This window comes from Mesoplodon densirostris, chromosome 8 (assembly GCF_025265405.1).
Source record: "Mesoplodon densirostris isolate mMesDen1 chromosome 8, mMesDen1 primary haplotype, whole genome shotgun sequence".
NCBI lineage: Eukaryota > Metazoa > Chordata > Mammalia > Artiodactyla > Ziphiidae > Mesoplodon > Mesoplodon densirostris.
In genome coordinates, this window is record NC_082668.1 from 77,672,934 (window position 1) to 77,700,453 (window position 27,520).

The 27,520-nt window shown below is 40.2% G+C and overlaps 1 protein-coding gene across 1 annotated transcript in view; it reads left to right on the top strand.

The window, feature by feature from the left end:
* The window catches only part of UPP2 (uridine phosphorylase 2), a 43,164-nt gene extending 17,815 nt beyond the window's left edge, over positions 1 to 25,349 (top strand). Inside the window, exons 3-7 of the mRNA XM_060106597.1 lie at positions 54 to 212; positions 7,117 to 7,231; positions 10,429 to 10,638; positions 13,201 to 13,347; positions 25,198 to 25,349. Coding sequence (XP_059962580.1) covers positions 54 to 212; positions 7,117 to 7,231; positions 10,429 to 10,638; positions 13,201 to 13,347; positions 25,198 to 25,349 — 783 coding nt within the window. The remainder of the gene's footprint in view (positions 1 to 53; positions 213 to 7,116; positions 7,232 to 10,428; positions 10,639 to 13,200; positions 13,348 to 25,197) is intronic.
* Positions 25,350 to 27,520: the final 2,171 nt, after the last annotated feature.

Sequence of the window (27,520 nt, forward strand, 5' to 3'; positions counted from 1 at the left end):
CTTGCTTTTTATCTCAGTTACTAAGGCAGGTCATTGTTTATTTTTATTAACAGTTTGTCTGTGTTGGTGGAAGCCCTAACAGAATGAAAGCATTTGCAGTGTTTATGCACAAGGAGCTCAGATTGGAAGACAGTGAAGAGGATGTCAAGAACATCTGCGCCGGGACTGACAGATATTGTATGTACAAAATTGGTCCCGTGCTCTCTATCAGTGTAAGTACTCAATGGCTGCACGTCACGTAGTCATCACAAGCTAGCAAAAGAAAGTGGGAACTTCCAAATATAGGAGTTCTTTTTCCCCTCCTGCTTTGCATTTTCACACAATAAATTAAGTGTCCAGGTGTGACATTCATAGTTGGAAAAAGTCCTAGGGGCAGAAAATAACATTCAGTGATACTTTGGTTTGCTTTATTAGTTACCACTTAGCTATGCATGTTAGGGGAAAAAAACCCTCAAAGCACACTTCCTCTCTTTAGTTTGTAACTGATTAATAAGCCACCAGGAATTTTTTCTCCTCTACCCTTTATCCAGCTTTGGGAATGTTGGGCTTTTAGTACACAGGGGCCAATTTTCAGGATTACCCAAGTGGTGCCATTTAACACTGTAATAAGCTCACTGAAAAGCTGCTAATGCATTTCCATGGAGCTCTTGCAAACTGCTCTCCTGTATTTAGAACATGTTAACAGCTCTGGACACACAGTGTCCTGAGACAATATGAAAGTGGAATGACTTGCAATTTTAGGGAACACAGAGACCGTTTCCCTCTTGGACTCAGGATAGCATACACTTAGCAGAATGTACATGCGTGTGCACCCAGCTTGCCTTCCAAGTGGGTCTCTATGCCACAGGGCTGTATTCTGAAACAATAGCTCTGAGTCTGTACATATCTGGACACTGCAGCCCTCATAAGGGGCACAGCTAAGCATGCCAGGTGACAAGGGAAGAATCCACTGCAGAGATGTGATAATTCTAAGGAGCTGGATTATATGTGACTCCCGAACCAGGGAATAACTATCTATCAATTGCTCTATAGTACGTGGAGATGGAAGGATGGATGATCATGGTTGGAAGCCTAGACTGAAGAAGGGAAAATTATGCAATACCAGTGGGACAGCCAAGTTGGTCTCCCCTCTGGGACAAAATACATGAAACCTGCTTTGGGCTCACATGGGAGAATCCATTCGTTCATTTGTTCATTCAACAATTACAGAAAAGCTACATTAGAAAGAAACTGAGTATCCCCAGATCTTGGCACATTTTGTCTTGCTAACTTTTGCTTGACTTTTAGACTACAACTCTTTGTCCTTTTTTTTGCACAATAAATGGGTAAGGACAGAAAAGTAAAATTTATAAAAATGTGTAACTATCATAAACAAGTAGTAAAACTTCAGAGTAAGATATAAAAACAGCAGTAGACTGATCCTGCTGTCCATCAGGGAAAAAGAACTGAAATATGCATCATGTCCAGAGGGGTCAGACAACTAGAAATGAGCCTCACTAGGCAGAAAGAGGATTTCCAGTTGAGACCACTTCTTTGAAAATTCTTCCTCTCCAGCAGCTGCTGAGGGGTGTGTGTGTGTGTGTGTGTGTGAGAGAGAGAGAGAGAGAGAGAGAGAGAGAGAGAGAGAAAGAGAGAGAGTCTAGCAGAAACATACAAGCCCATTTGTCATTTTATCACTGTGCCGCATATTAAGTGATAGTCATAAACCTATCAAATATCTGATTTAGGAGGAACCTAATAGATTAAATAATGGTTCATTTTCTTAATATACAATTGAGGAAATGAGATTTAGAGAGTTTACTCATTAGTGGTAGAGTCCAGTCTTGTTAATCTTGGACATACATTTTTTTTGATTAAGCAATGTTTTTAATTTTGATTAATTTAAAAAATACAGAAAAATGCAAATAAGGAACTGTAGCCATATTCAGAATTAGTGATATACGTTTCCATCTTTTGTGTATGTATCTACCCATCTGATTTCTTTCTTTCTCTTCCTTTTTTCTTTCCTTCCTTCCTTTCTTCCCTTCTTTCTCTTTTTCTTTCTCTTTTCTTTCTTTCTCTCTCGCTTTCTTTTTTTCCTTCTTTTTCCTTCCATCAATCACCTATACTTGTATGGATGTATGTGGTATGTATGTATGTATATATCTCTCTTAAGTTTCCTTCAAATTTTCTCTATTCTTCAAATAGTCTGCTATAACAGCTGTTTTGTGTGTATTTCACGTATCAATTCAGATCGTTTTTTCTAATGTTTTGGTATTATTGTGTCAATGGGTGATGGAATATAAATTTTATTTGTTTCTCTTTGTTGATATTGTAGTTGCTTTTATTTAACTGATTAATTGCTGACTTTATTAGGGGCGTTTATCATTTTTACTTATTTTTTTTCCTTTAGCATTGTTCATTTTTTTTGAATTTTATTTTTTTAAACAGCAGGTTCTTATTAGTTATCTATTTTATGCATATTAGTGTATATATGTCAATCCCAATCTCCCAATTCATCACACCACCACCTCCACCCCCGGCTGCTTTCCCCCCTTGGTGTCCATACGTTTGTTCTCTACATCTGTGTCTCTATTTCTGCCTTGCAAACCAGTTCATCTGTACCATTTTTCTAGATTCCACATAAATGCATTAATATACAATAGTTGTTTTTCTCTTTCTGACTTACTTCACTCTGTATGACAGTCTCTAGATCCATCCACATCTCTACAAATGACCCAATTTCATTCCTTTTAATGGTTGAGTAATATCCCATTGTATATATGTACTACATCTTCTTTATCCATTCATCTGTCAATGGGCATTTAGGTTGCTTCTATGACCTGGCTATTGTAAATAGTGCTGCAATGAACATTGGGGTGCATGTGTCTGTTTGAATTATGGCTTTCTCTGGGTATATGCCCAGTAATGGGATTGCTGGGTCATATGGTAATTCTATTTTTAGTTTTTTAAGGAACCTCCATCCTGTTCTCCATAGTGGCTGCATCAATTTACATTCCCTAACAGTGCAGGAGGGTTCCCTTTTCTCCACCCTCTCCAGAATTTGTTGTTTGTAGATTTTCTGATGATGGCCATTCTGACCGGTATGAGGTGATACCTCATTGCAGTTTTGATTTGCATTTCTCTAATAATTAGTGATGTTGAGCAGCTTTTCATGTTCCTCTTGGCCATCTGCATATCTTGTTTGGAGAAATGTCTCTTTAGATCTTCTGCCCATTTTTGGATTGGGTTTGTTTTTTTAATATTGAGCTGCATGAGCTGTTTATATATTTTGGAGATTAATCCTTTGTCCATTCATTCGTTTGCAAATATTTTCCCCCATTCTGAGGGTGGCCTTTTCGTCTTGTTTATAGTTTCCTTTGCTTTGCAAAAGCTTTTAAGTTTCATTAGGTCCCATTTGTTTATTTTTGCTTTTATTTCCATAAATAAAAGGAGGTGGGTCAAAAAAGATCTTGCTGTGGTTTATGTCAAAGAGTGTTCTTCCTATGTTTTCCACTAAGAGGTTTATGGTGTCTGGTCTTACATTTAGGTCTTTAATCCATTTGGAGTTTATTTTTGTGTATGGTGTTAGGGAGTGTTCTAATTTCATTCTTTTACATGTAGCTGTCCAGTTTTCCCAGCACCATTTATTGAAGAGACTGTCTTTTCTCCATTGTATATCCTTGCCTCCTTTGTCATAGATTAGTTGACCATAGGTGTGTGGGTTTATCTCTGGGCTTTCTATCCTATTCCATTGATCTATATTTCTGTTTTTGTGACAGTACCATACTGTCTTGATTACTGAAGCTTTGTAGTATAGTCTGAAGGCAGGGAGTCTGATTCCTCCAGCTCCATTTATTTCCCTGAAGATTACTGTGGCTATTTGGGGTCTTTTATGTCTCCATATAAATTTTAAGATTTTTTATTCTAGTTCTGTAAAAAGTGCCATTGGTAATTTGATAGGGATTGCACTGAATCTGTAGATTGCTTTGGGTAGTAGAGTCATTTTCACAATATTGATTCTTCCAATCCAGGAACATGGTATATCTCTCCATCTGTTTGTGTCATCTTTGATTTATTTCATCAGTGTCTTACAGTTTTCTGAGTACAGGTCTTTTACCTCTTTAGGTAGGTTTATTCCTAGGTATTTTATTCTTTTTGTTGCAATGGTGAATGGGATTGTTTCCTTAATTTCTCTGTCTGATCTTTCATTGTTATTGTATAGGAATGCAAGAGATTTCTTGCATTAATTTTGTATCCTGTAATTTACCAAATTCATTGATTAGCTCTAGTAGTTTTCTGGTGGCATATTGAGGATTATCTATGTACAGTATCATGTCATCTGCAAACAGTGACAGTTTTACTTCTTCTTTTCCAACTTGTATTCCTTTTATTTCTTTTTCTTCTCTGATTGCCATGGCTAGAACTACCAAAACTATGTTGAATAATAGTGTCAAGAGTGGACATCCTTGTCTTGTTCCTGATCTTAGAGGAAATGGTTTCCGTTTTTCACCATTGAGAATGATGTTTGCTGGGGGTTTGTTGTATATGGCCTTTATTATGTTGAGGTAGGTTCCCTCTAGGCTCACTTTCTGGAGAGTTTTCATCAATAAATTGGAGTTGAATGTTGTCAAAAGCTTTTTCCGCATCTACTGAGATGATCATATGGTTTTTATTCTTCAATTTGTTAAAATGGTGTATCACATTGATTGATTTTTTGTATATTGAAGAATCCTTGCATCCCTGGGATAAATCCCACTTGATCATGGTGTATGATCCTTTTAATGTGTTGTTGGATTCTGTTTGCTAGCATTTTTTGAGGATTTTTGCATCTATATTCATCAGTGATATTGGTCTGTAACTTTTTTTTTTTTGTAGTATCTTTGTCTGGTTTTGGAATCAGGGTGATGGTGGCCTCGTAGAATGAGTTTGGGAGTGTTCCTTCTGCAATTTTTTGGAAGAGTTTGAGAAGGATGGGTGTTAGCTCTTCTCTAAATGTTTGATAGAATTCACCTGTGAAGTCATCTGGTCCTGGACTTTTGTTTGTTGGAAGATTTTTCATCACAGTTTCAATTTCATTACTCGTGATTGGCTTGTTCATATTTTCTGTTTCTTCCTGGTTCAGTCTTGGAAGGTTACACCTTTTTAAGTTTTTGTCCATTTCTTCCAGGTTGTCCATTTTATTGGCATAGAGTTGCTTGTAGTAGTCTCTTATGATGCTTTGTATTTCTGCGGTGTCCGTTGTAACTTCTCCTTTTTCATTGCTAACTTTATCAATTTAAGTCATCTCCCTATTTTTCTTGATGAGTCTAGCTAAAGGTTTATCAATTTTGTTTATCTTCTCAAAGAACCAGCTTTTCGTTTTATTGATCTTTGCTGTTTTTTTCTTTGTTTCTATTTCATTTATTTCTGCTCTGACCTTTATGATTTCTTTCCCTCTGCTAACTTTGGGTTTTGTTTGTTCTTCTTTCTCTAGTTCCTTTAGGTGTAAGGTTAGATTATTTATTTGTGATTTTTCTTGGTTCTTGAGGTAGGATTGCATTGCTATAAACTTCCCTCTTAGGACTGCTTTTGCTGCACCCCATAGGTTTTCGCCTGTCGTGTTTTCACTGTCACTTGTCTCTAGGTATTTTTTGATTTTCTCTATGATTTCTTCAGTGATCTCTTGGTTATTTAGTAACGTATTGTTTAGCTTCCATGTGCTTGTGTTTTTTACATTTCTTTCCCTGTAATTTATTTCTAATCTCATAGTGTTGTGGTCGGAAAAGATGCTTGATATGATTTCCGTTTTCTTACACTTCCCAAGGCTTGATTTGTGACCCAAGATGTGATCTATCCTGGAGAATGTTACCTGTGCACTTGAGAAGTGTAATCTGCTGTTTTCAGATGGAATGTCCTAGAAATATCAATTAAATCTATGTGGTCTATTGTGTCATTTAAATCTGTGTTGTCTTATTAATTTTCTGTCTGGATGATATGTCGATTGGTGTAAGTGAGGTGTTAAAGTCCCCCAGTATTATTGTGTTACTGAATCTTGGACATACAACTAATAGAGGTTTGATTGATATCCTCTAGGAGACTTACAATGCATTTGGAAGTCAGAACATGTTCCATGGCAACCAAAAATGGGAAACCCAGAGGTTCAAAGTTTCCATAGTTTAATATTCTTGATGGTGAGAAGAAGGAAACTCAGGTGAAAATATTGTGGTCATGCCTGTAATGGTTTTCTAGATTTGTTAATGAAGAATTAGTGTCAGCCATCACCTAACTGCCAAGATGCCCCTGATGCTTTTCTGCACACAAAGTCTTTGTGCCCAAGAGTAGAATACTGAAGACCACATTTGACTCTCTCATGTTATATTAGGAATGAAATAGACACCAATTCTAAACTTTGCTCCAGCTACTACAGATTCCAGCATGAAGGATCCTTCTGGAGCATTATTAGAACATATTGTAACCACCAGGAGCAGCCAAATCCTAAACCTGTGGTGACCCTTATTCTGTGACATTGATTCTACTCTTCCAAATGCTGAGGAAGACCAGAGTTGCAGTCATGATCTATATACTGAATGTGTATCCATTATATACTCCAAATTGTTAGGTGTAGATGTAACCCACATCTCTACCCTTGTGCCTTTCAGAGCTCAACAGAATTATCAACAAATGAACAAGGACACATGAGAGCAATGAAATGGATTTACTCTTTCATTTAGTATAGTGGAAAAGGACTAAGTACATGGTAGCCAAATCTATATTTCTTCAAAATCAAGTCAATCTTGCAGAGAGCTCTTTTTCAAAACTCACTGTGAAGAGCCCAGTGGGGAACTGAGAAATGGCACTGCCCTGACACACCAGTACACCACGCCATCCCCACCTTCTGCTCTTGACAATGAGGGCTGAACTCAGTTTAACTGACAGGGAGATGCCTGTCTTTGATCGTCACAGATGGACCCATCTATCAGCATGTCATATGGGCGTCGGTTAGAGCTGACTTACGTTTTCCTCAGCTATGGCAAAGTCATAATGATTACGTAAATTTACCTGAGGGCTGTTAACTTGTAATGAAGGAAGTAAATATGTCCTGTGTGTGTTATCATTCTGCAAGATGTATAATGACTTTCCCTTTTCTCTCCACAGCATGGCATGGGCATCCCCTCCATTTCTATTATGCTTCATGAACTCATTAAATTACTGTACCATGCCCGGTGCTGTGATGTTACCATTATCAGAATTGGTACATCAGGGGGAATAGGTGAGATGGATTGATTTATATACTATTAAATCCAAGTGGTTGTTCCATACAGGGTAAGCTGTTGGTGTGGTAACACACCAAGGTACTCAGAGCCCAGAAGAAACCCAGATGGGCTAAAAAGTGTCAGGAGGCTGGGCTTGAGGCAATTGAGAAATTTAAATTTAAAGAAAATTAAAAGAATTTAAGGAAATAGATGTGTATACAATCTTTCTCTTTTCCCCTGCATGGAAACCTGGAGTGAGACATCCCACTGCCCACTGCCCAGATGGACCTAGGTGTTCTTAAGGGGAGGAGTGGAAACTTGCTAGGAAATATGCTTTGAGGATAAGAGTAAGTTTTGAGGGTTCGAATAGATTTTGAAGCTTAAGAATTTTATAAGTGACAGAAATAAGTGCTTTCAAATAAAAAAAAATAAATCACTAAGACTTGCCTTGTTTATCAGCTAAGTAAGCAGACATCAATAGCTCTTAGGAAAACATTGCTTTTAGCTCATGTCAGTGACTACCCTTTTCTTGGCTGGGTCTTTTCCTCATCAACACAGCAGAAGAGATCAGGCCAGGCTTTTAGGGAAGAGTTGGGTGATGCTTCCTAAGGTTTGCTCAGAGCCTCCTCTCCTCCCTTCTTCCTTGGCTGGTCAGGCAGCTAGTCAGGAGCCTTGTTTATACATCCACCCTGGGCTGAGGTAAAGTTCTGTGGAGACCTTCTTCTTTTTCAACCTCTTCTTCAGGAGCAGATCTTGTGAGGGGATGATTCTACTATGTCACCAAATGCAAATACAGACAGGGCATTGTAACTGGAAAGGTTTGGTTGACCGAGTGACAGGACTGAATGAGAATTATAAAAAAAAAAAAAAAAAAAGGCTGAGATTTTGGTCTTAGAATTACACAGGTGGCTGAGTCATGTTTCACTAGAAACAAACATGTTCAAAAATATCATGCCCTTTCCACAGCTGTGGTACAGGAATAAAGTCCAGCCAAGACCCTCACAGATGGATTAAAGAAGGACATCTATGGATGTCCACCCAGAAAGAGAAGGAGAATGTTAGTTAGCAATCATTATTAGATCAGGCATCCTTCTGGACTGTTGTTTATCCAATGTTATCCCAAATAAGCAATAGTAGCGAATGATGCATTTGGGGATGAAATGGATAACACTGTTATTAAGATTGCTCATAATTCTTGAGTTGTGGGATACAAGGATCTGTCTGCATAGCCCATGCCCATGCAATGTACCATCCTGACTGCTGTGGTTGCCCCTTGATATTAACAAGTGTCCAGTGTGGGCAAAGCAACCTGCTGACCATCCAGCTCATGGTCATGGATTCTAGGTCTTTTGTTTGATGGTAACGTGATACATACAGCCCATGTAGCACAATGAAGGTCTATGAATTGTGGGAAATTAAAGCAATGTGCTGTTGTGGATTATCCATCATTTTGCAGTTCTGTTCTCATTAAGGACTCTTAGCTTATCAATAAGATGTGTTTGTTTTGTCTTAAAAACATTGATTTGGAGATGAAGGAGGTGTAGCTTGTTGGTTTTTTGTTTTTTGTTTTTTGCTTTTTTGCTGATCTTACCACTCTTTAGATGAACCAACAAAACTTCATGATGATGAGGTACTCAAATAAATAGTGTCTTGGCCTTTAAGAGACTTTAACTGGGATATAAATGCTCTAATGCATCTAAGTATTAGGATGTCATGTGAATAACTTCATTTTTGATTTCTACATTTTCAACTTCCTTCTCAGTCACTTTCCTGTTTTTAGGACACTGTTAATAATTCAAGAAGATATTTGTTTGATTTCTTTAAAAAGTATCTGACTCACCGAGGCTCTATCATCAGAGCCTACCTTGGGTGTCTAGCTGGATCTTCTAAATTAACCCCATGTTGATCCACATTGGAATTTATTAAGAACCCAGAAGGATATGGCTATGCGCTATGGTAGGGGTTGGTAAATTTTTTCTATACAAGGTCAGACAGTAAATATTTTAGGCTTTGCAGGCCATATGGTTTCTGTTGCAACTTCTCAACTCTGCCATTAGAGTGTGGAAGCAATCATAGAAAATATGCAAATGAGTGAATGTGGCTGTGTTCCAATAAAGCTCTATTAACAAAGATGGGCTAGGTCTGGTCCATGGATTGTAGTTTGCAGATCTCTGTCTATGGCATCTCTATGGAAACATTCACTCACTCAACAAATTTTTATTGAATACCTATAATGTGATAGGCATAATGCTACTGGGGAGACAACAGTGGACAGATACTGCTCTTGCCTTCATAGAGCCTATGTTTTATCAGGGCAATAGACAAACAAATGAGTAATTATAAAAAATGTGATGAATGTTAGGACAGAGAGAGTCTAGGGCCCTATCAATATATATCCCCTCATCCAGGCTCTAAACAGGAATCAGAACGGGTCAAAAACTAGGTGAAAAGCTGGGCCTGGGAAAATTGAATGTAATGTATCTGTGTTGCCTTTTAATTTTTTCCCCCTCTGTGGATTCAGGTCTTTTGAAGGAAGTGACTTAAGCTGACACCAGAAGAATGAGTTGAAGTTGGTCTGATGAAAGTGTGGGGGGGAGGATGAGGGAACACACCAGGCCAGGGGAATAACAGCTGGCAGAAAATGGTTTCTCAAGTCCCTGAGACTTGAGTTCCTGAGTCCCAGGAGCAAGCCAGACTTTGTAGCAATGGAAGGTCAGCCAAGAGGCCTAATTTACATGGGATGGGAGAGGGGAGGAGGGAATGGATGTAATGAGAATCAAAAGGAAGAGAGGACAGAGATGCAAGGAAATTATAGTAATCAAGGAGTTGCAGAGAAGATTAAATATCAAGTAGTCACATCACTTTATGAAAACTACTTTCTGGCAGGCTCATTTAGTTTATTCCTGACCTACTTTATTCAAATTTGAACCTGAAGGCCAGTACTAATTTGCATGTCCAAGAGTCATGTTTGTCTTGAAATTTAAACCCCATCACATTGTAAATGTGAATCTGGAAAGCAAGCAAATGTAAATGCCTGTTCGGAATGTTATTATTTAATTGCATTTGGAAAAGAAAATAATTTAAAAGATGACAATGGGGAGAATCATTAGCAACTAGCATTAATTAATGTTAGCAGAAGAGATTACATACTATGTGTCAAAAGTAAACCTAAGTGACATTCTTCTGTAATCACCTATTTATTCCCACACTGCAGGGATTGCACCGGGGTCTGTTGTAATAACAGATAGAGCCGTAGACTCCTTTTTTAAGCCCCAGTTTGAACAGGTAATCTTGGACAATGTTGTCACCAGAAGTACTGAACTTGACAAAGAACTGGCTGAGGAACTATTCAACTGTAGCAAAGAAATTCCCGACTTCCCAACCCTCATTGGACATACGATGTGTACCTATGATTTTTATGAAGGTGAGAAGAATTTATAAACTGTGAAAGCAGCAGAAAATTGCCAGCAATACTTTGTTATTCAAACCCACAATTTATATTAAAAACTCCACTTTAGAAATTCATAGTTGGGGATTAAAAAAGGAACTGAAACAGCCTTTTCAACTTACTAAAGCATAGGAACGTAAGGACATAATAAGCGGCGGAGACACACACATTTTGAGAGTGGGTTTAATCCTCCTAGAACAAATTGGATACTCAAATGCAATTTGTGATGTTAGCAAAATCTTATCTTTGTTGATGCCTTTAATTTAAATCGGAAAAGGGGGATATGCTTCTATGTTTCTTCCATTTTGAAGTACAGTCACCTGTACCTTGGAAGGGATCTGGTACCCAGGAAAGAGTCGGAACCAGGAAATGGGAAGAGATATTTGGGGGAGGAAATCCCAAAGGGATGGGGTAGTCTCAGAGCAGTTCTTTTTTCTCTTGGCCATGAGTAAAATGTCCCCAAATCAAGTTTAGGAACAAAATTGATGGTGACTCCCAAGTAGCAGCTCTTGCCACAAGCGGAGAGGGACCAGGAGAAAACACCCTCCAGGACAGACCTTGCTCATTCCATAAGAAAGAATCTAACCAGGCTTGGTACCATTCCTTGGAGGGCATTCTAGAAATCTTTCAGTGTAGCTGTGTTTGTGTATGTTCATCAAACTACGTATTACCTCTTTTTTTTTTTTTTTTTTGTGGTATGCGGGCCCCTCACTGTTGTGGCCTCTCCCGTTGCGGAGCACAGGCTCTGGACTCGCAGGCCCAGCGGCCATGGCTCATGGGCCCAGCCGCTCCGCAGCACGAGGGACCCTCCCAGACCAGGGCACGAACCCGTGTCCCCTGCATCGGCAGGCAGACTCCCAACCACTGCGCCACCAGGGAAGCCCTTACCTCATTTTAAATTATTTTTCTTTTCTTTTCCCTTTGGATCAAACTTAGACTATTATATTGAATTCTAAACAGTTATATATGGAGATATATTATCTATAAACATTACTTCAGGTTAGTAAAGGTGTTGTCACCAATATGCGTTATAAAATAGGGGCCACTTTGGGTCTGATAGGGTTGAGACTTTGTCTCAGGCCACTAGCCCCTTCATGGGGTGGGTCACTGACGGATTTAAGCCAGAACTTGCAAATGGTACCCATTGGAGTCAATGTTTTCTTTGGGCTGCACAGTATTTTTTAGAATATGAATTATTTTGCCAACATTTATAATTTCTGGAGATTTCATATGAAAATCCAGATTTTTGGCTTCTTGAAATAACATAACATTAAAAATATAAAATAATTTATTCATGGCAGCCCTGGCAAGCCTCGGCCCACATCTGGGGCTACATTCACTGAAGGTGAGGTGAGGCTGCTCCCTTCCAACAGGTAGACCTCGTTGACATTACCTGCTTAACCTGTGGGACATCTGAGTTTGAATTGGCTAAAATAGCACTGCATTAGAGGTGTTGGCAGGCAGCCCTAAGAAGGAGGGCACAAGGAGAAGCAGACAGCAAGGATGGAAATAGCATGAAAGATAGAGAAAAGGGAAAAAAGAGGAGCTTCCTTGGTGGCACAGTGGTTGAGAGTCCGCCTGCTGATGCAAGGGACACGGGTTCATGCCCCGGTCCAGGAAGATCCCACATGCCGCGGAGTGGCTGGGCCCGTGAGCCATGGCCGCTGAGCCTGCGCGTCCGGAGCCTGTGCTCCGCAATGGGAGAGGCCACAGCAGTGAGAGGCCTGCGTACTGCAAAAAAAAAAAAAAAAAAAAAAAAAAGAGGATTTTGCAATATGGATGGTGACAGAGTCTACTGGCCTCCCTACTTCAAAAGGACGCCCTTGGGGGTGGGGCGCAGTGAAGCCTGTTCCCAGCGCAGCCATGGTGTTGGAGGAGTAACAGCATCAGGCTTTTCTCCACCTCCTCTGGCCCCACTGGTACAGATGGAATTCAAGTGCTAAGTAAACACCCAGAGCAGCCTAGAAGGGAAAATGTGATCGCAAAAGAATGGTGTGCAGCCTGAGGTGTGTGGCAAGGAAAAGGTGGACAAATCGACCATTTGCGTATGGCTACCATGGTCATGAGGCACAGATGGAGCTGCAATGTCCAAACCACCACCCTGGTCCTCAAGTAGCTTAGGATCATCACTGGGGCTTGGAGCCTTTTCTTCTTCCCCAGCACCTGTCCCTGGGCCAGCTGCCAGTCGCAGGTGCAACCTGAGATTTTCCTCAAAGGGCAGATCTTCCAGAGACCCTCCAGGTCCTGCTGTCTCTGGGCACAGTGCTGGCTGCTGTGGCCATTCAATGGTCACTTGCCCCAGAGCTGGGGGAGCTCAGTGCCATGGAGATTCCTCTCTGTGTGAGACTCTTGAGCTGGGCACAGCCTTGCCCCAGGTCCTTTGATAGGATGATTCAGATGGCCAGATTTATCCTACCTGGGGTGCAAGCCCATGAGTTAGAGTCAGCCACAGAGCACTTGGGCTGACAGCAAGCCTCTTAGTGATGCCACAGCCACCGTGGGACATCAAGTCGCTAAACATTCTCCATTCTCTTTCAGGCCAGGGTCGACTTGATGGAGCGCTGTGCTCCTTTTCCAGAGAAAAGGGGTTAGATTACTTGAAAAGAGCATATAATGCCGGCATCAGGAATATCGAAATGGAATCTACGGTGTTTGCGGCCATGTGTAGACTTTGTGGTCTAAAAGGTAAGACTTTCATGAATGCCTAAGGGTCAAATTCTCCTCTTTCATGAAGTTATTTTCACTCTTCAGGAGAATAAAAAGGAATCCAGCTATATATTACTTTGGGTTGAATGCACGGTTATCTCATAATATCTTGTGAGTGGGCAGGACATTATTTGCTAGGCAAATGAGGAAACCAGGCCTCAAGGGTCAAAAGTAAGTTGCCCAAGGTCACCAGCTAGTGGGTTACATAGCCAAGACTTGATAGATTGTTCCGCTTTCTTCATCCTGGTAGTGGATGCTGTTTTCTACTACAATTGAATTTACTGGGACATGACACAAATAAAATATTCCTAAAACAGTCCATCAAAGGACAAAATATCAGTGGAGTAGTGTGTTTTTAAAGTTAATTTACATGCATTCTTGCTTTTCCCAACTTTTTTATTTTGAAAAAAAAATCAATAATACAGAAAAATTGAAATAGTGTGTATGTATATATGTGTGTGTGTATATATATATATATATATACATATATATACACACACACGTATACACAAACACACCTATTTGCTTTTTTCTCCTGAATCACTGTATATAAATTATAAATATTATGCCACTTAACTCTTGTAACTTAGCATCATTTCCTAAGAATAAGGATGTCCTCCTAATGACCACAATACAAGTATCAAACCAAAAAAATATATATTTAAGAAAAGTAAAAATCATTTCATAATGTCATTTAACATCCATTCCATATTTAAATTTTCTGATTTTCCTAAAAATATCTTTAAAGATTATTTAAATCTAATATTGAATTAACTTCGTACACTGTATTGCTTAGTTATTGTATCTCTATACTTTTACATCTAGAATAGTTTCCCCTACTTTTCTTTTTTCCCCAGGACAGAGGAATTTTTGAAAAGTTCAGGCAGTTATCTTGTAGAACATCCATGTTCTAGATTTGTCTGTGCTTGTCATCGTGGGATTTCACTTTATTTCCTGTAAAGCAGAAGTAAAGTCTAGTGGCTTGATTAGATTCAGCTATGTGGTAAGAACACTTCATAGTAATGTAAACTTTCCATTGCACCACATCAGGGAAAGGTAATGTGAAGATATTCCACTGTTAGTAATTTTGAGTTGGATCACTTGGATCAAGGGGTAACTGTCATCTCCCTCCTCTGAAAAATTAATGTTTTCTCTCTGTAAGTAGCAAGTAACTTCTGGGATGATAATCTGGCACTGTGTGAACGAATATCCTGTAACCCAATCGTCTTTTCCCAGTGATTTTAGCATGGAATACAAATGATGATTTTCTAATTCCATCATTCCTCCTACGTTTGTTAGCTACCATTCTTTTAAGAAGAGCCTTTCTTTCTCACACTCTTCTCTCTCTTTTTTCGTTTTGGTGGCAGGGAATCGTTATTGTTTGGTGGATTTTCTTCAAAGCAGTGTGTTATAAGCAGTTTCTGTCATTATTCTTTTTGATACTCAAATTATCCCAAATGTGGCCAGGAAGAGCCCCTTCTAGTGCACTCTTTTGTCCTTTTGACATAATTCTCTTAACTCTTGAGAATTTTCTTGCTTTCAGGCACAATGGGATTCTTAGGTACCACTTACACTTTCCTTGCCTCAGGTCTGGGATCAGCCATTTCTCCAAGAATCTCTGCTTCCTTTGGGTGGAGAGTGGCATTAAGAAACCAAACATGTGTGTGGCATGCATTTTTATTTTTGGTGAAATTATTCCAATAGAACCACTAATCTCTGACCAACACCAAGAAAACCTACTGAAGTAAAACATAATTTTCACAAGGACTAATCAATATAACTATTGTTTGTGATTTTAAATTATTTTCATAGTCATCCTCTAGATTAAAAAGCTACAAACAATAAATGCTGGAGAGGGTGTGGAGAAAAGGGAACCCTCTTGCACTGTTGGTGGGAATGTAAATTGATACAGCCACTATGGAGAACAGTATGGAGGCTCCTTAAAAAACTACAAATAGAACTACCATATGACCCAGCAATCCCGGTACCGGGCATATACCCTGAGAAAACCATAATTCAAAAAGAGTTATGTACCAAAATGTTCATTGAAGCTCTATTTACAATAGCCAGGAGATGGAAGCAACCTAAGTGTCCATCATCGGATGAATGGATAAAGAAGATGTGGCACATATATACAATGGAATATTACTCAGCCAGAAAAAGAAACGAAATTGAGTTATTTGTAGTGAGGTGGATGGACCTAGAGTCTGTCATACAGAGTGAAGTAAGTCAGAAAGAGAAAGACAAATACCGTATGCTAACACATATATATGGAATTTAAGAAAAAAAAATGTCATGAAGAACCTAGGGTTAAGACGGGAATAAAGACACAGACCTACCAGAAAATGGACTTGAGGATATGGGGAGGGGGAAGGGTAAGCTGTGACAAAGTGAGAGAGTGGCAATGGACATATATACACTACCAAACGTAAAATAGATAACTAGTGAAGCAGCCGCATAGCACAGGGAGATCAGCTTGGTGCTTTGTGACCACCTAGAGGGGTGGGATAGGGAGGGTGGGAGGGAGGGAGACGCAAGAGGGAAGAGATATGGGAACAAATGTATATGTATAACTGATTCACTTTGTTATAAAGCAGAAACTAACACACCATTGTAAAGCAATTATACTCCAATAAAGATGTTAAAAAAATTCAAGTTTTATTGATGGAAGAGGTAAACCTGCAGTTAATTAAATATTCTTTATTAAATTGGCTATGAAAGCCTCAGACCTAAAGCAAAAGAGCACCATCTAAAATACTATTTTTGAGTGGGAAGCAGTCCCCAATTATGAACAATGATGTCTAAGAAAATGTTGGAGCAACCTTTTTTAGAATTCATAGTTTTGTTTTTCATACAGCAATTATCTTTTTTTTTTTCAGAAAAGAGCCCATAAAATATGTCATCTATCAAACGTGTTTTATAGTGCACCTACTGAGTGCATAGCACAATACAAGAAGCTTGGTTTTTAAATCAAATCTTTGGCTGATAAGATTTGTCTCAATTATTATCTTCCTAAAGAAAGAAGGACTTCTGTGCATCTACCAGTGGCCTGAGCACCCAAGCAGTAGGGACACAGCAGAGGATGACACAGACAGAATCTCTGCCCTTGCGGAGTCTAGGGGGGAGGCAAACAACAACAACAGAGAGCAATCTATAATAATATGGTAATATGTTAGATGCTGAGGAGCATGATGGTGAGAAATAAGGCAGGGAAAGGGCACAGGGACAACCAAGGTAGGAAGGAAAACCATACATTAAAATAGGGAAGGGTACACAGAGAAGGTGCCATTTAGGAAAATGCCACGTGGGTGTCTGGGCAAAAGGAGTCCAGGAAATGCAAAGCTAAGGCTACCAGGCAGGAGCATTCAGAGTGTGACGGAGAAACAGGGAGACCAGTGTGTCTGGAGGGGAGTGACAGCAGTGGAGAGGGTAGGAGATGGAGGGAGTATGGACTGTGTGGTCCCTATGAGAACTGTGACTTTCACTCTGAGATATGAGAAGTCATTGCTTTGAATAGAGAGGTGACGGGATGTGGCTTGCGTTGGAACAGGAGCACACTGGCTGCTGATCTGGGAAGAGCCTACTGGGGTTAAGGGCACAAGCAGGGAGAGAAGTAAGAGGGCTGATACAGTAGTCTAGGGAGAGGTGATAGACCAGTACAACAACCGTGGAGGAGGTGAGAAGCAGTCATATGCTAGATACGTCTTGAGGGCAAATCCAACAGGATTTGTTGACAATTTGATGTGAATTTGGAGAGAAACGTGAGTGAAAAATGATTTCCAGGTTTTTGGCCTGAACAGCTGGAAGGATGGAGTTATCACAGTTGGGATAGAAAAAATTGGGTGAGGATTTGGCAGTACTGTAGTAGACATCAAATAGAGGCTAAGTAAGTAGGTGGATTTATGAATCTGGAGTTTAGGTGAGAAATTTGGACTGGGGAAGTAAAATTGGAAGTTGACAGCATATAGATGGCATTTAAAGCCATGTAACAAATGAGATGACAAAGTGCCTGAGTGTAGAAACGGATGAAAAAGTCAGGGGAGGTGAGGGAGATCCAGCAGAAACTAAGGAAGAGTCACATGCACATGACCTGCAGGAACACCTGGATTCAGATGTTTCTGCTCCAGGAAATGTTTCCTCACATTTCTTTCTTATGGAAACAGCAAGCGGTCACTTGAGTCATGGCTCCACCTGATATGCAGATGGAGGAAAATTTGGTAACCAGTTTAGTCAAACATAAAATGCCACGTCACGAACTGCTGCCCTGATGTAAGTTTAGTGATGACCATCAGTTCTTTCTTAAGAGGCAGCCAGAGAGAGTTCTAGGCTTGTGAACCCCGGACCCTAGTCTTTCTCTCTTTGAGGGTGTTGCTAAAACCTCAGCGATGTTATTCTGTTATGAGGGATTTTTTTTGTCCTTGCCACGAATCCTTGTGACCTTGCTTTCTCTGCCAGCTGCAGGTACCTTCCTGGACTCTGTCCTCTCTAGCTTGCCCCATGCTGCGTTTTCCTTTTTCTGCTGCTATTGGAGCTGTTGGTGGCTGATTTCAGCCTGCCGATAGCTCTCTTCCAGGCCACTGCTGCAGCCTTTCCACTGAGCAGACGACCCCTTCTGGGCTGTCAACATTCACACTAAAGGTTGTATCTGTAACTCTGTAATTCTGTAGTTCTTGGGAGTATTTCTGTCCAAATTTCTTCATGGTGACAGGGACTCTTTATCTACCTCAGACACCATTTCCAAAGGTGTACTCCTGGTACAGGAAGATCAACACCTGGAAGATCAACCACCAAGGAAACAGACAAAAAACCCCATGCATATGATGCTAACATGTTCCTATCTTTCATCCCCACTTCATTATATCCTTCCGCAAAAGCAGTGAAGCTTGGAAAAGCTCTGTATGAGGTAGAAAAGCTTGCTTTGGGGAAGGGCTGAGAGAGACTTCACAAGCAGCTGTTTTAACATACTTATTAGGGAGGTTATATACCAGTGGTAAGTGACACTGGAAAATGTGTTTCATCTGGCACCGAAAGCTCAGGGCTCCCAGGCCTAGTGCCCCTCCCCCTCAATCCCTCTCCCACTGTCAGCAATGGCCCTTTCCACCCAGTCTCTCCAGACAGCCTTCTCTAATGGTCTTTTTATGTCCCTTTAATACTACCAGATGACTGGATAGCCAATCTGACTTCATACTAAGGCAATGCTGGCTAATAAATAACAACTTTTTATTTAAACAAGAGTCTTCTAGAGGCTCATTGTCCTAACTCAGAGGAGTCAGTCATTGACTTTGGACCGTTGCAAAAACAGATCTTTCTGCATTCACCTGGGACCACATGGATTACCACTTCTTATCTTTATGATTAATATAAGATCTCACCATAAGTCTCACTTCATCAGAGAAGTTTTGCATGACTACCTAAACTAAACTTACTCACATTCATTCTACTTACTCACTCATTCACTCATTCCACTTCATTTCTCTGCATCACATTTACCACTATACCAGGCTACATTTCTGTTTTCTTTATATATTAACTTACATAGTATTTTACATGTATTAATGCATGGGGGTATGTATTTAGCATCTCTCTCCATTACAGTATAAGTAGCATGAGAACAGGGACCTTGTTTGTCTATTTTTTTTGTTATATCTCTAGCACTTAGAATAATATCTGCCATATGGGCATTCAATAAATATTTACTAAATGAATGAACAAATGAGTGAACAGAATGACCACTCAACCCCTACTGACCGTGGAAGACGGCTATAACAAATTCAACTGGTTCCTTCATTACCCAGCTACATTTATGGCTTGGAATTTTCTAAAGGACTTCGGAGTGCCACATAACTGTCCAACTAGGAAGAGGCAAAGCCTTAAAGTTAAGCCTCCCTTTGCTGTAAGTTTCATACAATACTTCTGCTACAGCTGTAGCCCTTAGATCTCCTGATATTTGATAGGTGGACAAACTGCTTGAAATGGGGCCACGGACACCCCTAAGTCACTACTGTTATCCTGATCTCATTATCCTGAAAAATAATAGTGGGAATCCATTGTTGCTTTAACAAAGATTTGGATGAGGGAAATAGTGGCCATCACAGAATTATTCTACCTTGAAAGGCTGAACCTTCAGAACAAGGTAAACCCACTTTACAATGCTGTATGAATGCATTCATCTATGGTTTTATAATATGCATACATCTGTCCCTCTCTTAAAGCAAAATCTACTTTAATTAAACCCCTAACATTCTGATTAAAGATGTTAATCCTTTTGCACTGTGAACTTGTGATAAGTACGTTCAATTTTTATCCATCTTTAAAAGACAGTGCCTGCTGCCTTTTGACACACGCTTGCTTGCATGGCAATATATGAAACATAATATTTATCCAAGATTAGTTCCACTTAAATCTTTGTCTTTAGTTGTTGGCAGCACTCACAGTGGGTTTTCTTTAAGGGTAATGGAAGAATTCAGTGTTATTTCTTTTGACAGATACTGGGAACTTTGGGAATGTATTCAGTCTTTATAATATTACAGCTCAGTGAAAGGGAGCAGAATCTGGCTTTAGTTCCATTTTATATTCTTCTGCTAGTCTCAGAAATGAAGGCTATTGGGCTCTGGGAACTGCAGGATGAACACTGATAAAGTAAAAAAGATATTACAACAAGGATTAAAGATTATACTCAGTCTGGAACTGGACCGTTTCTTAACTCAAAAATGAGGAAAATTGGGGTTTTGAAATATTATTACACAAAGGCAAAAGGCAACCCATTGCAGCTCTTCACCCTCACAGTATCTCCTGAGAGATACTGTGGCTCAGAGAGGTTAAATTACTTTCCCAAGTTCTCACAGTAAATAAGAAGTAGCTGGACTGGAACTGGAACGGAGCTCTGTCTGACTTGAGGTCCCTGTGTACCATGCCCTGCTGTGTCTTCCCAGCAGCCTCCCATGGATGCACAAGGTTCAGATCTCTATTCAGAGGAACCAAAAAAACAAACAAACAAAAACAACTGCAGGTTTTTCTATTTTAAAAGTTAGCTGTGCTACTTTAGAAAGAAAGCAAACCCCCTAAGGGCTAACCACATACCAAGATGGTTAGTGTTGGAATGAAATAAAGCATTACATTGATACTTATTCAGTAGTATGCACAGTTATTATTTTACCAAGAAAATAAGTCAGTGTGTCTGGGAAATCAGGCATAAATGGTTAAGTAATTCATTTATTACGCTTATAAAGACAGGATTTTAAAAAATTGTTTCTTCTTGCTTTGCTGGTTTTTACATATTTTAAATCAAGGTCAGTGTCTAGAGTTTTGTTTGATTCATTTTAATTCTACTCTCCTGTCCTCTATCCTACTCCTGCCTTCCTGTACCAACACACTCACACGTTAAAGAATGATTTGGGGCCATAGATTCAACTTTTTGTGTGTTGGCATTACCTGTGACCCGCCTCTTCCCTCCTGTGACCCCAGTGGGGCTCCCTGGGTTCTCCCTGTTGGAGCCTCCGCCCCTAGCACAGCAGGCACATCCTCTGCCCATCCTGACACATCTCTGGTTGGAGGTTCAGCATCCAGCAGAAGCACAAGTCCCTAAGTTTGCAGCTGAACCTCCTGGAGATGAAAGCATGGTCCTCATACCAAGATAATGTGAGGCACAGAAGCTGAGCAAGACCTTTGAGGTCCAACCTGCTCCTTTCTCAGAGAATGAAATAAGACCCAGAGAGTAAAAAGTGACCTAAGGAAACACAGCCAGATCAAAATGAAGATGGACTAGCCCTGTTATCTCCTGCCTCCTCACCCCCATTCCCAGAACTATTCCATAGGTATAAAAGAGTATCATATTTATCTATCGACAGATTGCTTATACTTTCTCCTTTTTCTAAAAGGCATTAGCAGCAGCTTTCAATAAAAGATGAATGTATAAGTAATTTAAGCAAAGGTAAAGAGAATAAGAGGCATGTATTTAAGGGAGTGGATGGGGAGTTCTCAATATCAAAGAGCTACCTGGTAGGGCAACACTAAATCTAAATACTTAGATTTAGTTCTGAGTTTCCTAGAGGCCAAGTTGAAAATGGAAACACTTTGAGTTACACAGCTCTCATTATCTTATAAAGAAAGCATTTAAGGTTTGTCATAAAAACGTTATCCAAATGTTAAACTTAAGTGAAATTATCAGCTATATTACATCGACAGTGTCTTTAGTAACACTTTTATAAAAGATATGGGACAATTTTTGATAGAGTTAATGCTAAATCTTGGTTCTCTGGGAACCTAAAGTACTAGGGTGCAGGTATGAACATTTGCTTTAATTTGATTTAATTCAGGATAGAGTTTAAAGTCTTTAAAGCAATAGCTGTCAAATATCAATGTGCAAATAATTTAACTGAATTTTTTTTAAAAATACAGATTAACTGCCCTTTCTTATTCCTCACTTCTTTTTCTGTATGTCTGTGATAAAGTCTAAAAATCTGCATTATTAACAAGCTCTGGTTCTGACGCAGGTGGTCAGTGGAGCACATTTTCAGAAATGCCAGTCTAGATGAACAACTTGTTCCTATGCTCCTTAGCTTTGATCAGATCCTTTGAATATAAATTTTCTCCACTTGGTTTTTGATTAGCAGTCAACAGCCTGAGACAGACGTCTCAGAGGAGACAGAGGATGTGCAAAGGTTCTGGGTTGTTGAGGTTTCTGTGTTTTATATACCAGGCACCCAGGGAATAAAGATGGGGTCTGCCTAAAAAGCTCAAACCTTGAGAAGTGAAGGACTCCCTGTAAAGGGCCGGGGAGAGGTGGGAGAGGAGCAGTCCTAAGGGCCAGGCTGGAAACTCCAAAGCCAACCTTTGCTGCTTTGCCATTTTCTGAGACCCAGCCCTATTTGGTTCTGCTGTGCACAGGGAGTTTCTGCCTCACATTGCTGCCTTTGCCTACAATTCATGGGAAAACCTTCCTGGAACTCCATTCTGAATCACAGAGGTGGGGCTAAAGTAGGGATCCATGAGGGACCATAGATTTCTAATAATTCAGGGTGGGCTTCAGGAGCCCTGAAACCCTTGAAATTATATACAATATTTTGTGTGTATGTGCATATGTGTATTTTTGTGAAAAGAGGTTGCAGTTAACAACTTTCATCAGATTTGCAAAGGGAACAAAAACAATCAAAGAGGTAGAATCACTGGGAGTTCCTGGTGGCCGAGGGTACATTGAGCTTCACGTTAACACTGGTGTGTTCCCATCCCATTGCAGCCTGAGGTCAGTTAGCTGACAACCTCCTTGGTGACAGCTAGGTCACTGAATGCCACTCTGCAGGAGCCATCCTCCCTGCCCAACCTGAGGATTATGGTAGCAAAGCTGTCAGGCTTAACTTTGACAAACTGTTTTGGGTAAATTAGTCCCTTTTAATTGCTTGTGGAAATAGTAATTTTAGATGACAAGATTATTACAGGCTGCTTGTTAATGGGTCCTCCAGCATCAAGAAAACACCACTGAGATTGCGATGACCTGTTCTTGTCCCTCTTTGGCCTCACCCTTGAAATAGCCGGAGAAGACGTTAAGTCAAGTCAGCTCCCGCTCCTTGACAAGCACAGAACATTTGTTTCCTTTTATCCTTCTGCCAAGTGAAGGATTAGAGAAGGACTTTCATCTTTTCCCTGCTGCCACCAGCTCATGTCAGCCGTCACAGACTTGCTGATCATTAACTTGAAAAGCCGAGGAAGTTTCTAGCTCTTCCATTTACTTGTTTACCTGTTGGGCCAACTTGCTTTACAACTGAATGAGTTTTGAATAAACAGGGTCCTAGGTGATGAAAATACTTGACTCAGCTCAAGTTGGATATTTTCAATTGCTGTTCAGTTCACTGAACAGGAGGGTCAGTTTAACTGATCGGTCAGGGCATGTCTGCCTTATGGTTCGCCATGTGCAGAGGAGGAGGGATGGGAGGTAGAGGAGTCTTCTCAGCGGTTTATGAAGCTGGGAATTGATTGGCTATTTACTAGCTGTGTCCTACTGGGCCATTTGACCTCCCTAAGCCCTCATTTCATCATTTGTCCAAAGGGGATAAAAATAATAGCTAGCTCATGGCACAGCTATGAAGTCTAAATGGTATCATAAATACCCAGCATATAGCAAGAGCTAAACCAAACAAAAAAGATAGCATCTATTATAATTACAGTCCATTTATCCTTCTCAAATCCAGAAGTCTGAGATAGTGCAGGAGTCAAAGAAATAAATATCACACTCACACCCAACTTTATCTTCATGACCTCAAAGCTTGTGACTGTAGCTACATCTAATCCCAGATCTGCTGAAATCCTTTTTAAAATGATACAGATGGGGCCTCCCTGGTGGCGCAAGTGGTTGAGAGTCCGACTGCCGATGCAGGGGATACGGGTTCGTGCCCCGGTCTGGGAGGATCCCATATGCCGCGGAGCGGCTGGGCCCGTGAGCCATGGCCGCTGAGCCTGCGCGTCCGGAGCCTGCGTGTCCGGAGCCTGTGCTCCGCAACGGGGGAGGCCACAGCAGTGAGAGGCCTGCATACCGCAAAAAAAAAAATAAAATAAAAAAAAATAAAATGATACAGATGAAGATAGAGATTGTGACACTGCTATCAATTCAAAGTGGCTGTCACTGATTTCAATATGTATAACCACATTCCTTGAAATCAAAGATTTCATGTGAAATTGATGATAAAGAATTTGCAGGGGACCCAATGTCTCTCTCTTGTTCTTGCTGGAACAAACCAAAGACACCGCTTTTATGGTGTGTTTTCAAAAATGAGAATTTCATTTTTTTTTAAAGAAAGATGTTTGCTCTTTCCCCCTAGTTTTGTAACTATCACAAGATTTTGTACTCATTCTTTAGAAACTAAATGCTAATAAATGTGCTCCTTCATGGAGCTGATTCTTAAGCATATCATTTATGCATATCATTTCATTTAAGCATATCATTTCATTTTTTTTCTCAGATATCAAAAGAGTCAGTACTCGCCTTTATTGCTATTTCCCAAGGTTAGTGGTCATATCTCTTCTCTATTTACTTCCCTCTCCGGTAGGCAAACTCAAACACTGCACCAAGGAGTAAAATGTCATCTCAGGAAAAAAATGGCTAGCTCTCTAGTTATATCCTGAAGTAAGAAAGGCCTGCTTGACATAGAGAATGGACTTGAGGACATGGGGAGTGGGAAGGGTAAGCTGGGACGAAGTGAGAGAGTGGCATGGACATATATACACTACCAAATGTAAAACAGATAGCTAGTGGGAAGCAGACGCATAGCACAGGGAGATCAGCTTGGTGCTTTGTGACCCCCTAGAGGGGTGGGATAGGGAGGGTGGGAGGGAGATGCAAGAGGGAAGAGATATGGGAACATATGTATATGTTTAGCTGATTCACTTTGTTATACAGCAGAAACTAACACACCATTGTAAAGCAGTTATACTCCAATAAAGATGTTAAAAAAAAGAAAAAGAAAATCCTGCTCTAAGAATTGGAAATGGGACAGAAAGATGGAGGTTTGTGTATCTTGGATGGCAAAGATCCCTCCTTGTTCTTATCTTGAACACAAACCTTTTCTAAGCCTTAATGTGGCCAATTATAGGGGAAAGGAGAAGGGAGAGTGCTGAAAATTATTTCAATTAACTTATTTAGGTGGAGTGCTTGGTGGGAGTCCACAGAAATATGAATTATAATTCATATGGAAATCTGGAAGGTTCAGTGGATTGCATTTACGTAACAGGGAAAAAAAACACAAAGTACATGTGCTAAGGACACGGGGGTGTCTGGTTAATGTTTCTATACAAAAGATAAACCCATTTGTTTGGTAATGGTCTTATTTGCTCTTCTAGCTGCTGTGGTCTGTGTGACACTTCTCAACAGACTTGAATGTGACCAGATCACCTCTCCCCATGATGTTCTGGTGGAGTACCAGAAACGGCCTCAGCTCCTAATCTCCAGATTCATCAAACGGCGGCTTGGACTTCGTGACCAGACATCATAGCTGGGCAGCCCAATCCTTCCCTACAAGTTTGTAGTTCCAGTCATAATGTTGAAGTCATATATTAATTGTGGCATTTTTATATAGTTCTCATCCACATGCTAAAATCATAATTGAATGATTTTATACAACCCTTTCTCTTAAAAAAAGAATTTATTGTAAAAGAGTTTAATAACTTACATTAAATTCAAATTTCATTTTAGAATGAGTTAGCTAAGTCGGTCTAATAATTAAAACTGTAAAACTCCTGTACTGTGACATTTGGAGTTTCATATGCAGCATTAATTAGGTTCACATCAAAATAGATCAACCACTTGTGGATACAGTTACCCGTCACTCTGTTTCTGAAACTAATCCAGAAATTCATGTTAGAACGTTGTCAGGCACTTCTAGATGTTGGACAAGTGACAGAAATTGATCATGCATATTCAAAATATTTACAGAAAAAAGTGTCAGTGTAATGTAGGTCTATATGAAAAAGCTACACTTAGGGAAACGTGACCATACTTCTTTTTTTTCCCCTGCAGGATTTCAGTGCACCATGTAATAGGGTTAGAGGCTTAGGTTTGCCCATGTTTGTGATTTTATCACAAAAAGTAACAACTCTAGATCACACGTTGATTTTCAAATGAAAACCCTTGGAAATGCAAAGAAAGATCTTCATTTTTCTTCAGAAATCACAAATGATTAAATCACCTTCTAGCAATTTTTTTTTCTTTTAAGGAAATGCATTTTGAAGAGGCTGTTTGTTTTTTGTTTGTTTGTTTGTTTGTTTGTTTGTTTGCGGTACGTGGGCCTCTCACTGTTGTGGTTTCTCCCGTTGCGGAGCACAGGCTCCGGACGTGCAGGCTCAGCGGCCATGGCTCACGGGCCTAGCTGCTCCACGGCATGTGGGATCTTCCTGGACAGGGGCACGAACCCGTGTCCCCTGCATCAGCAGGCGGACTCTCAACCACTGTGCCACCAGGGAAGCCCGAGGCTGTATTTTTAAAATTTCATTTCAATATTAACCTCATAGGCTGAGGAAGTAATAACAAGTGAACTTAGACCTGAGTTCAAGATGTTAAAGTCATCCTTTTGTGTGACTTTGAAGTAGGTCTTGCCTGCACCCAACCTGTACCCCTATTCAGTTTGACCCTCTGGCAGGCATGGTGCCACTTAGGGGATACACCTTGCTCTGTATGAGTTGATGCCTCCTGGGGGGTTCTTCTAAGGCTGATACACTTAAGAGTTGGGAAGCATGGATGGCGGAAAGGTGGAGTAGAGCTTACAATCTTGAAGAGCATGTAACGTTGTGTACATATATTTATATTGTTGTGGCTCAAATAAAATTTAATTCCAACCATGAGAGAGATCTCTTTTGTCTCTTTGTAATCAAAGACAATAAACAATCTCCTGAGAGGAGCATCCGTTGGGGAACTTTTTTGGCAATAGATATGCTTGGAGTGCAATTTTTAAAGTATTCCAGTAATTCACCATCAAATACCAGCATCAGAACTAAAAGTAAGGTAGAATAACACTGCAGTCATTAGTGCGGTTTTCACTGTGTTTCATATATATTTTTAGACCAAGTGGAAACTACTTCAGACTGTTCTCCGTAAGCCTTCAATATGAACTTTTATTTACCTGTTCCTGGGAAATCTTATTTTCCTTTTTATTGAGAGGAGAGGTTATGAGAGAGAGAGAGAGAGAGAAGAAAGAAAGAATCGCAGTCAGTCCTCCCCTCAGCTCCTGTGGAAGGGTGTATGTGCACGCACCTGCCAGCAACCTGGGACACCTCTTTGACGAATCTGCCTTCCTCATTCCCACATCCAAACAATTGCCAAGTCCTATGAGTTGATTCTCCTAGATAGCTCTCCAACCTCTCCACCAGTGGACAGCCCTCCTGCTCCTCAAGCCAGCTTCCTCCCAGCCCCACCCACAGCCTCCCACAACGCCCTCTGCAGCCTCCTTAAATTACTCATCACCGCTTGCAATTATGTCATGATTTGTGTCTCTATAGAATTAATGTGCCTAGGCTATAAGGCTCATGAGGACAAAGACTGCATTTGTTTTATTTACTGATGTACCCCAAGCACCCAAACAGTGCCTGTCTCATTCTAGGTGCTCAGTAAATGTTTGTTAAATGAAGAATGAATCCGCTTCATACATTTCCTTCATAAACTCTCACTAAA